The following is a 12002-nucleotide window of genomic DNA, read 5'->3' as shown; positions in this document are numbered from 1 at the left end:
TTGTGGCTCAGTGGTTGAGCAGCGACCTATGAACCTGGAGGTCATGGTTCGATTCCCGGGTCAGGAAATTGGGCTGGATTCCCAGGGGTGTGGGGCGTGCAGGAGGCAGCCGATCTGTGATTCTCTCGCCTCATGGATGTTTCTGTCTCTCTCGCTCTCCCCTCCTCTCTGAAATCAGTAATAATATACTTTAAAATAAATTTTTTTCGTGGGTCTCGAGTGTTTGTATAGACGCAGATTTGTGAGCACGCTCAAACAAAGACGAACTTAAAACAAAACATGCTTTGCTTCTGTGTGTTCCAGGGCTAGGCCTGGTGTTCGCTGAGTTGCTAGAGGCACGTACACCCAGGGCCACGTTAGAGGCGGCAGATCCATGATGAGAGAGCTCATGGATGTTTCTCTCCCTCTCCCCTCCTCTCTCCGAAATCAATTTTTCTTTTTTAAATTGTACTTCTAGCCTTCAGTTGACATGTGCCTTATTTAAGCTTTCTCCCTTCTATGAAATTTTTGCTTTTCTTGTGGCTTGTGATTGTGGTGTCTCGTGTTGGGCTAAAGTCCTGATGGACAAGGAATAGAATAGCTTGGTTTTACTTAGCGGTCAGTGCTATCAGCTATTTCAGGAAAATCAGATGATCAGAGTAGATTGATGACTCGGACGTGATCTTCGAGTAACCTCTCGCCCGATGTCGTTTCCTAACGTCGGTGGGATTCCTCGGGGACTGAACTCTTATCTATCATGTATGAGCCAGGATAGCAGGGGGTTTGCTATACATCATTTTGCTGAAAGTTGCAGGACCTGTCTGGGATGTTAAGTGAGGACTTAGTATACCTGTAAGTTTATTTATTTTTTTAAAATATTTTTATTGATTTCAGAGAGGAAGGGAGAAGGAGAGAGAGAGAGAGAAAGAGAGAGAGAAACATCAGTGATGAGAGAGAATCATCCATTGGCTTCCTCCTGCATGCGGCTCCCTTCCTCCCCCACTCCCCCCGCCCACTCCACTGGGCACTGAGCCCACAACCCAGGCATGTGCCCCGGACCGGAATTGAACCCGGAACCCTTCAGTCCGCAGGCCAGTGCTCTATCCACTGAGCCACATCGGCCAGGGCTATCCCTTTTAGTTTACACACACACATACTTGCTTTCATATTTTACCTTACATGTGAATGTGTATCTAAGAACAATATTTTTTTAAATGTCAGCAAGAGTAAGCTTGTAAGTATCTTTTCAGTATTTTGTAATGAAGATATATTGCTTCATAACAAAAAAAAAAGGTTTAGCCTTAGCTGGTGTGGCTCAGTGGACAGAGCATCAGCCTGCAGACTGAAGGGTCCCGGGTTCGATTCCCAGTCAGGGAACATGCCCGGGTTGCCAGCTTGATCCCCAGTTGGGGGTGTGCAGGAGGCAACCAGTCAATGATTGTCCCTCATCATGGATGCTTCTCTCTCTCCCTCTCCCTTCCTCTCTGAAATCAATTATAAAAAATTTTTTTTTAAGGTTTTAAAAAAGTCGTAAGTGACGTAAAAAGTTTTACGAGATGGCCTTTTCGGAATCACGTGGCTTACAGGTCAGGCTCATAAAAGGCCGTGTGTCAGGCTCCCCAGGGTTCATGAAATCCCCCTGCTTTCATCATCAGAGCCACGTCTTTAGAAGACACACATCGTTTCTCCTTATTTTTGTATGTTGTTAATCCTCAGCCCAGGATATTTTTCCCATTGATTTTTTTATTTTATTTTATTTTATTTTTTAGAGGGAGAGGGAATGGAAGGGAGGACGGGGGAGAGAGAAACATGGATGTGAGAGTGACATTATTGACCGGTTGCCTCCTGTACCCGCCCCGACCGGAGGGCTCAAACCTGTAACGTGCCCTCGACCAGGAATCAAATCGAACCGTGACCTCCTGGTTCGTAGGTCGACGCTCAACCACGGAGCCACGCCAGGCGGCTCTCTTCCCCTCTCCGACTGAGGCCGCTCTAACGAGGAATGGCTTTCCTGCCTCCGGAGGGCACGGGGTTGTGGGGGGGAGGGGGGAGTTGCCGAGTTCCTTTGAGTCATTTCCACTTTAAAAGACGCCCAGGCTGGCATTTGGACCGGCTCAGCGCTGGTTCCGGGCCAAGGCAGGGCGGCTGCCGGCTGCCTGCAGGCTGGGAGCGAAGGAAGGGAAGGAAGTGGGTGGAGAGGGAGGCCTGCAATCCCCGCCGACCCCTCCCTGGAGCGGCCCTCCACTCCCGGCCTTCCATTCCCCACCTTCCCCCTGCCCTCCCCCCCGCCCTGCTGAGACTGTTTCCCACCTGCCCACGAAGCCCGGGTGCCCGACTATGGGCTCCATCCATCGCCAGGTCAGCGGCTTTTCTCAGGAAGCGCAGGTCCCTGAGGGTGTGGACACGGGCGCTGCTGCCGGGGATGGGGCTGCGGTGCCACAGGGCACAGGTCGCCTGCCCGCTCCCTCACCGGCTCCCATGCTTCCTCCAGCTGGAATCTGCTTCCGCGGGTTGCACTCGCTTGACCAGAAAGGTGGGGTCATGGTTTTTTAGCTTTTAATCTATTTTTTTATATTTTATTGATTTTGAAGAGAGGAAGTTGAGAGGGAGAGAGAGAAATATCCATGACGAGAAAGAATCATGGATCGGCTGCCTCCTGCATGCCCCACACTGGGGATCCAGCCAGCAACCCGGGCATGTGCCCCGAACAGGTGTGGCTCAGTGGTTGAGTATCGTCCTAGGAACCAGGAGGTCAGGGTTCGAATCCCGGTCAGGTCACATGCCCGGGTTGCAGGCTCGATCCCCAGTAGGGGGCGTGCAGGAGGCAGCCGATCGGTGATTCACTCTCACCATGGATGTTTCTCTCTCCCTCTCCCTTCCTCTCAAAAATCAATAAAAAGATATTTATAAAAAAAAACAAAACAAAATAAAGATAGGTCTGCCTGCATTCATTCTTCCTATGTGACCACCTTTGCTTATCTATGAGAAAAAAAGCCGGTGATGTCCGGGAAGCGGAAGTGACCCTCCCCCACACACCCCCACCGCCCGGGACGCGTGTTAGTAAAGAGCACAGGTGGGGGTTGAGATACGGGTTTCCGGCTGCCCACAGGCCTCTGCTCCCACGGGCGCTGTTCACCTGCCCAACCACAAACAGTCCCCTGCACACTCTTTTTTTTTTTTTTAACGTATTTTATTGATTTTTCACAGAGAGGAAGGGAGAGGAATAGAGGGTTAGAAAAACCCTCCTTTTTTTTTTTTTTAACGTATTTTATTGATTTTTCACAGAGAGGAAGGGAGAGGAATAGAGGGTTAGAAAAATCGATGAGAGAGACACATCGATCAGCCACTTCCTGCACACCTCCTACTGGGGATGTGCCCGCAACCAAGGTACATGCCCTTGACCGGAATCGAACCCAGGACCCTTCAGTCCGCAGGCGGACGCTCTATCCACTGAGCCGAACCGGTCAGGGCTCCCTGCACACTGTCGGTCCAGCTGCCTCGTGTGGTTGGCAGTTGTTGTTTTACTTGCCCAGGCGTCACTCACAGTTATTTTTCTTGGGGTGTTGAGTTAATGCTGCTTCTTCCTGGGAAAACCTTTTCATCCTTCTCTCTGCCTGCGGAATTACACCGGCCAGTTCTGGCCTGTGAGGAAGTCTCGTTTACACGGTTTATAGTTACGAATCCTTCTAAACTCCTTGGGCTGCTGTAGAGCAGACTTTCCGCAGGCCTCTGGTATTCTGGGGCTCATATATAAGGTGTCCCAGAATTCACTCAAGAAGTAGTTTTGATAGGAGTGAGGAAGTCTCGTTTACACGGTTTATAGTTATGAATCCTTCTAAACTCCTTGGGCTGCTGTGTAGAGCAGGCTTATCCGCAGGCCTCTGGTATGCTGGGGCTCATATATAGGGTGTCCCAGAATTCATGCAAGAAGTAATTTTGTTAGAAAACACAGGTTTATGATTAGAAATTATAAATTTTTTTTTAATATATATTTTATTGATTTTTTTTTTACAGAGAGGAAGGGAGAGAGATAGAGAGTTGGAAACATCGATGAGAGAGAAACATCGATCAGCTGCCTCCTGCACATCTCCCACTGGGGATGTGCCCGCAACCAAGGTACATGCCCTTGACCGGAATCGAACCTGGGACCCTTCAGTCCGCAGGCCGATGCTCTATCCACTGAGCCAAACCGGTTTCGGCAGAAATTATAAATTTTTTATTGATTCATAAAGTATACAGTATAGGGTTATGGATGGAATAGCACATCGGGTCAATGGCCTCCAGGCTTTGCTGGCACAGACGCAAAGCCCTGGTCTTCATTGGTCTTCACGGTCCCTGCTCCTGGGCCATCATTGGTACCTGGTCATGCTTATCAAATTGAAGGGATTGAAATCAAAGGGCAACAGATATGAGAATCTGATTCAATAAACCAAGTAAAATTAGGCTTTTGTTTTGTTGTTGTTGTTGTTAATGCTCATGCAAAATTCAAAGCTTGAGTGAATTTTGGGACACCCTTTAGAAAGATTTCTGATTTTTTTTTTTTTAAGTAGGCAGGTGGAACGGCCTGGTGGGCTCAGTGGTTAGAGTGTCGGTCTGTGTTCGGGTTCAACTCCCAGTCAAGGGCATGTATCAGGGTTGCAGCTTTCATCCCTGGCCCCGATCGGGGCTCGTGTGGGAGGCAACCAATTGATGTGTTTCTCTGACATCAATATCTCTCTCTCTCTGTCTCTGTCTCTCCACCTCCTTCCCTTCCACTCTCTCTCAAAATCACTGGGAAAAAAAGAAAGTATGCGTGCCACAGAGAAGCAGGGGGGCGCTCGGTCCCCTCGCACTAAAAACGCCGCCTTGGTTTATTTTTTTTTAATTTTTCTTTCCCCCCCTCCCACCCTTTCCAGATGCAGCAGCTGTTCTACGAGAACTACGAGCAGAACAAGAAGGGCTACATCCGGGACCTGCACAACAGCAAGATCCACCGGGCCATCACGCTGCACCCCAACAAGAGCCCGCCCTACCAGTACCGGCTGCACAGCTACGTGCTGAGCGGCCAGATCGCCGCGCTGGCACTACACCGGGCGACAGGAGAGGCTCTGTGTGTGTGCCAATGTCATCGCTGTCACCACCTCTCAGTTTGTTGGTATTTTCAGATTGTGAGCATTTAGTGGTGTGGGTCTCTGTGTCCTTTGCATGGGGAAAAGTGAAGAGAGGAGGAGCTTGGAGAATCAATTTGGGACAGGTTTTTGGGTGCAGAGGTATAATTCGGGCAGCTTTTTGGACTCAGATGCAGCCCTTCTTCCATTTGTAATCTCGAATTGCACACAGGCGCAGCGGGAGGCCCTGGACGACATCGTCATGCAGGTCATGGAGATGATCAACGCCAACGCCAAGGCGCGGGGCCGGGTCATCGACTTCAAGGAGATCCAGTACGGCTACCGCCGCGTCAACCCCATGTACGGGGCCGAGTACATCCTGGACCTGCTGCTGCTGTACAAGCGGCACAAGGGCAAGAAGGTGACGGTGCCCGTGCGCCGGCACGCCTACCTGCAGCAGACCTTCAGCAAGATCCAGTTCGCCGAGCACGAGGAGCTGGACGCCCGGGAGCTGGCCGAGCAGATCAACCAGGAGTCGGGCTCGCTGTCCTTCCTGTCCAACTCGCTCAAGAGGCTGGTGCCGTTCGGGCTGCCCGGCGCCGGGAATGAGCGCAAGGAGCCCAAGGAGACGAAGATCAACGTCCTGATCCCGCTGTCGGGCCGCTTCGACATGTTCGCCCGGTTCATGGGCCACTTCGAGAAGACGTGCCTGGCGCCCAACCAGAACGTCAAGCTGGTGGTGCTGCTCTTCAACTCGGACTCGAACCCGGACAAGGCCAAGCAGGTGGAGCTGATGCGGGACTACCGGCTCAAGTACCCCAAGGCCGACATGCAGGTCCTGCCCGTGGCCGGGGAGTTCTCGCGGGCCCTGGCCCTGGAGGTGGGGTCGGCGCAGTTCCGCAACGAGTCGCTGCTCTTCTTCTGCGACGTGGACCTGGTGTTCACGGCCGAGTTCCTGCAGCGGTGCCGGGCCAACACGGTGCTGGGCCAGCAGATCTACTTCCCCATCATCTTCAGCCAGTACGACCCCCGGATCGTCTACGGCGGCAAGGCCCCCAGCGACAACCACTTCGCCTTCACGCGGAAGACGGGCTTCTGGAGGAACTACGGGTTCGGCATCACCTGCATCTACAAGGGGGACCTGGTCCGCGTGGGCGGCTTCGACGTCTCCATCCAGGGCTGGGGGCTGGAGGACGTGGACCTCTTCAACAAGGTGGTGCAGGCCGGCCTCAAGACGTTCCGCAGCCAGGAGGTCGGCGTGGTCCACGTGCACCACCCGGTCTTCTGCGACCCCAACCTGGACCCCAAGCAGTACAAGATGTGCCTGGGGTCCAAGGCGTCCACCTACGGGTCCACGCAGCAGCTGGCCGAGATGTGGCTGGAGAAGAACGAGCCGGGGTACAGCAGGGCCGGCAACACCAACGGCTCGGCCAGGACAGCCTGACGTCCAGCCCCCGCGCTGGGCCCAGACCTTTTTAATTCTCTAATTTATTTTTCTGGAAATCGTTTGTTTTTATTTTTATTTTTATTTTTTTTGGTACCAACCCCGTTTTGCAAGTTTATTGCACCAGGATCTGTTTTACACGTGACCTTTCTTATACCGAGGACTCCTTGTTTTGACGATTGAGCTTTTTTTTTTTTTCTTCTGGGAACAAAAAGGTGACGTTTCTGCCTTCGGACACATGTTTCTCCTCGCCGGACACCCTGTAGCAGAACCCCGCTGTTCTCCGTGACTTGAAATGTACCTGATGAATGAATGAGACTATTTTTTTGTCGTCATTCCGTTTCTTCCCCAGGCCCCTGCGCTACCAAGTATTATGGTAACGAAACACTGTAACTCCGCTCACTGTTCCGTTGTAACTGGTCCCCATCGCACAGTCTCTACCTGTTGTCTCTGCCGCACGGCCGGCGATGTTTTGAAAGCCACGTTGGGTTCCGATGGTAGAAGAAGGGAATGGATCATCGTCTGTATCGTCACCCCCGGAAGAGCCATCTCACGTGCCCTCCTACTCCCTGCGGTCACGTGGGGGTGGGGGCTTTTAGGCAAAAGGGGGCGAGGGAGACACCCTAAGAGAATAGGGCTGTTCTTGCCCTGCGTGTGGGCTCAGTGGATCTGGCGTTAAAATCCAAGAAGGATCTGGTATTTCCTCTCTCCTCAAAGGATAAAATATCAATTATTATTTTCTTTTAATCCTTACCTGAGGATGTTTTCCCATTGATTTTTATTTTATTTTTTTAGGAAGAGTGGAAGAGAGAGAGAGAGACAGAGAGAAACGTCGATGTGAGAGACACACATCAATCAGTTGCCTCCTGCACCCGCCCCGACCAGGGCCTGGGCCCCGGGAGGAGCCTGCAACCCAGACACCTACCGGTGGCCGGAATCGAACCTGGGACCCTTCGGTCCGCAGGCCGACGCTCAATCCACTGAGCCACACCAGCCAGGGCTAAAACATTCATCTTTAGGATGGCAAAGAAGGACGATGGTGAATCGGCTGTACCCTGATGCAAGTGTGTGGGGGAGTGAAATTGTATTTGCTTTTGTTCCTTCATCTCCTGTCTGTGTTATGTCGGTGGAGACGGCTGTTTCATTCTTTCCAATTCCCCTTTTTCCCCCCTTTTGTCTCCAGAACACCTTTAATTTATTTGATGCTCGTTGTTAAGCGCGCTGCCGATTCTCCGGGACCTGCTAGGCGATCTAGTATTTATGTGTATCAGGGCGTGTCCAGTGGGTTTTATTTGCAGTAAACCGAACTCCAAAGATTTCATCCCGAAAATGCGCCCCCACCCCCCACATTCCGTACCATTTTGGGTTTTTTTTTACTAAACTATCAAGTGTTCTTTGACAATTTTGGTGCTCACGCGTTTTTTAGGAACAAAAGCGAAATGAACCTGTCACCAGGCCAGGACGTTCCGTTTCCCCTGGCGGCCCGCACGTGCCTTAACCACACGGTGTTCCTCACGTCGATGCCCAGCAACAGACTTGCCACGTCAGTCAGTACTCGTCCCTGGAGGTCTGCCGATCTGTACATAGCCAGTCGCTCCTTCGGCGCAATAAACCCGTCGACAGTATTTTTCTATCGGACTCTGCAGAGCCGTCGTGTCTCATTGACTCCTCTGTTCCGGCCCGAGGGTTGTATGACATCCGGGGAGTAAAAAGCTTAAGCCACGAGTTCATGGCGTTTCTCGGTTGATTTGAGGGCGATGTTGAAGCGGACTGCAGGGTGGGAGTGAAATGACACGAACCTTTTTTAAAAATATATATATTGTTATTGCCCCGGCTGGTTTGGCTCAGTGGATAGAGCATCGGCCTGCGGACTGAAGGGTCCCGGGTTCGAGTCCAGCCAAGGGCACATGCCCAGGTAGCAGGCTTGATCCCCAGTGGGGGGTGTGCAGGAGGCAGCTGATCCCATGATTCTCTCTCATCATTGATGTTTCTATCTCTCTCTCCCTTCTTCAGTGAAATCAATTAAAAAATAGATATGAGCCCTAGCTGGTTTGGCTCAGTGGATAGAGCGTCAGCCTGCGGACTGAAAGGTCCCAGGTTCGATTCCGGTCAAGGGCATGTACCTTGGTTGCGGGCACATCCCCAGTGGGGAGTGTGCAGGAGGCAGCTGATCAATGTTTCTCTCCCATCGATGTTTCTAACTCTCTATCCCTCTCCCTTCCTCTCTGTAAAAAATCAATAGAATATATTTTTAAAAAATAGATATGAAGAAAATATATTGGAACCGTGACCTCCTGGTTCATAGGTCGATGCTCAGCCACTGAGCCACACTGGCTAGACTCTCCTGTGCTTGCTTGTCAGTCCTCCCAGCCCTCGGCTGGGGCCCGCCCTGGGGATTAGGCGGCGTGGCTGCGAGTGAGTTGCTGTAATCTGGCTGCAAAGGCGCTTAGGGGCGGCAGGGGCTGGGGGCCGGCGAGGGACCTGCCTGCTGCCGTGGCCCCACAGGGCTGCACCTGCCTCCTGGGGCCCCCTGCCCTCTCCACCTCCCCAGACGATGTCCCTGCTCTCCCACTCGGGGGAAAAGGCCCCAAGACCCCCTCAGCTCAGTCTGACTGGTAATAGACACAAATGAAAATGCAGTTGACAGCACGATGGTTCAGATGACAGCGACCCCTTCGGTCTGACTTCCAGTAAAAGACAAAGCGGCTGCCCTGGCCGGTGTGGCTCAATGGATAGAGCGTCGGCCTGCGGCCTACAGGGTCCCGAGTTTGATTCCCAGTCGAGGACACGTACCTGAGTTGCAGGCTCGATTCCCTGCTGGCCCTGGCTGGGACACGTGCAGGAGGCAAGCAGTCGATGTGTTTCTCTCACATCGATGTCTCTCTCTGTCTCTCCCCCTCGCTTCCACTCTCTCTAAAAATCAATGGGAAATATCCTCGGTGAGGATGAACAACAAATAACTACGAAGGGGAGTCTGCGCCCAGTATCTTGGTTGCGTCATCGGGCGAACACGCAGCCCCAGGAGCCCAGCTCCGCTGCTGCAAACGCTGAGTCATGACAGTGAGAAGACGGGCAGGCGGGTGTCTCGGTGACTCAGGGCCTGCGGAGCGGCCAGTTCCAGACACACGGCCTCCACTCCCAGGCCGCAGACACTGGTCTCCGGAGACCGGAGGTCAGGGCCAGGAACGGAAGCGGCCGGCTCCAGATCCGAGCAGCCACCGTGGCTCAGTGACTGAGCGTTGAACTATGAACCAGGAGGTCACAGTTCGATTCCCGGTCAGGGCACAGGCCCAGGTTGCGGGCTTGACCCCCAGTAGGGAGCATGCAGGAGGCAGCCGATTCAGGATTCTCTCTCGTCATTGATATTTCTCTTCCTCTCTGAAATCAATCCATATATATATTTTTATTTTTATTTTTATTTTTAAAGAAGCATTCACTAAAGTGGGCATCCCAGGGACAGGACGGGCAGCAGGAGGGAGACTGATTCTGTACTGTTGGGTGTTGCCCAGTATCCCACTGGGTACACCAAGCGGTGGCTCTGGAGACCGGTGAGCGTTTGGGGTGAGGGGCAGTGGGTAAAAGCACAAAGACCTGTGTTCACAGGTGTCTGGGTTGTCCCTGGGGAGGGAGCAGGGGCCTCTGGGGTGGAGTCAGTGGCAGGCTGGCCTGGCTCGTCCTCGCTCACGACCATTCCTTGTGCACAGCTCTTCCCAACTCCCAAGTTCACCGGCATCCCGCTGGCCGCCTGAAATCAGTGAGGCGGGGGTATTTACACCACAGCAAGCGGCAGCTGCTTCAAATTGGCCTTTTCTCTCTGCTTTAATTTATTTTTTAAATGTGTTTTTATCGATTTCAGAGAGGAAGGGAGAGGGAGAGAGATAACATCAATGAGAGAGAATCATGGGTCGGGTGCCTCCTGCACGCCCCCTACTGGGGATGGAGCCCACAAGCCAGGGATGGAACTGTAACCTGCTGGTTCATAGGTATATGCTCGACCACTGAGCCACACCAGCCAGGCAGGCCCTACCTCTTCACTATTCTGGGGAGAAGCTCATCTCTGGACCTGGCCTGGCTGCTCTTGAGCAGGGGAAGTGGCCGGGTGGCCGGCCTCGGGCCTGTCTCCCTGCCAGGACTGTCCCCTTGAATGATGACCGCTCATCTGCGGCCAGAGGGTCGGAGTGGAGCCTGGCTGTTCCCGGAGCTGGTTTCTCGTCCCTCCCCCGGGGGTGTGGGCCGGGACGGCCGGATGCCTTTGTCCCTGTGGTCGCTGGGAGCTTGGATGCTGTCCCTGGCCAGGCCCCGAGCCACCAGCTGGCTTCCTTCAACGGAAGATGCTATCTGTCTGCCGACAGGCCTGTGGCAAGGACCGCGGGCAGCCTGCCTCCGGGAGGACCAGCTGCAGGGCACTGAGCTGCGCTTCCTTTTCCGCGGAGAGGGGACTCTGGCTGGAGGGCAGCGGGTTTCGGCTCAGGGCTCCCCTGCAGATCGTCACCCTGTCCCCTTCCTGACTTGCTCCTCGCTCTCCCTCCTCTTTTTTTAAATATATTTGTGTTGATGTCAGAGAGGAAGGGAGATGGGGAGAGAGATAGAAACTTCTATAATGAGAAAATCATGGATTGGCTGCCTCCTACATGCCCCCTACTGAGGATGGAGCCTGCAACCCGGGCCTGTGCCCTGACCAGGAATCGAACTCTGACCTCCTGGTTCCTAGGTGGACACTCAACCACTGAGCCACGCCGGCCACGCTGAGCTAATCTTTTAATCACCAGCATTAAAATGCAGCCAACCAGCTCACCCTTGGCTTTGTGTGCAAGCCCCGCCCCCCCGTGGACCCCCCACAACGCATTGTGCCCCCGGGCCGTTCACATGCGTGTAAAAGGCGCTTCAGGAGCCCCCACGCCTCCTGGCTGTCTGGCGTGTGGATGTGCGTGATGACAGTTCTACCAGAGACTCCCGGGCAGTGTGAGGGGGAGCAGCACCCCCAGGCGGGTCAAAGGCGTTTTGATTTAGGAGGCGTTGCCCTCGCCCGTTAAGTGCAAGTTCATGGAGCCCACGGGCAGGGTGGTTTTGTCCAGGCTTGTGGGGTGGTAGGAACTTGATGTTTCTATCTCCCTCTTCCTTCCTCTCTGACATCAATAAAATATATTTCAGAAATGAAAAAAGACACACGTACGGTGGGGCAGCATTTAGTTGGCTCCAGCTGTATACGGTGCCCAGCTAGGACTTTTTGTGCATCGTTATTCTTCAGTCCCCACCGGGGTCTGCATCTGTGTTCCCAGCTGAGCAGCCGAGTCAGGCCCCTCCCCAACCCCGTCCCCACCCCCCCAGGCAGTGCCTCTGAAGGGAAGGAAGCTCCGCCACACAGGCAGCCTGGGCCTGGCGCCTCCGCAGGTGAGGTCACGCTCTGGGGGTTCCTGGGTTCGCTCCTCTTGGGGGGGCAGAGACTTGGCAGCCTGGAAACCCGGGCCCCAGCGAGGCAGGCGGGGGGGGGC

The 12002-nt window shown here is 53.6% G+C and overlaps 1 protein-coding gene across 1 annotated transcript in view; it reads left to right on the top strand.

Annotated features, from left to right (window-relative positions):
* CHSY1 (chondroitin sulfate synthase 1) overlaps positions 1 to 6838 on the top strand; it is a gene marked incomplete at its 5' end in the record, with an annotated part of 47288 nt that extends 40450 nt beyond the window's left edge. The window contains 2 exons of the mRNA XM_006771773.2: positions 4875 to 5074; positions 5139 to 6838. Coding sequence (XP_006771836.1) covers positions 4875 to 5074; positions 5139 to 6510 — 1572 coding nt within the window. The remainder of the gene's footprint in view (positions 1 to 4874; positions 5075 to 5138) is intronic.
* Between the last annotated feature and the right edge of the window lie 5164 nt (positions 6839 to 12002).

This window comes from Myotis davidii, unplaced genomic scaffold (genome assembly GCF_000327345.1).
Source record: "Myotis davidii unplaced genomic scaffold, ASM32734v1 scaffold164, whole genome shotgun sequence".
In the NCBI taxonomy this organism is placed as follows: Eukaryota; Metazoa; Chordata; class Mammalia; order Chiroptera; family Vespertilionidae; genus Myotis; species Myotis davidii.
Note: the sequence above shows the minus strand (reverse complement) of the source record. Positions and strands in the feature narration are given on the sequence as shown.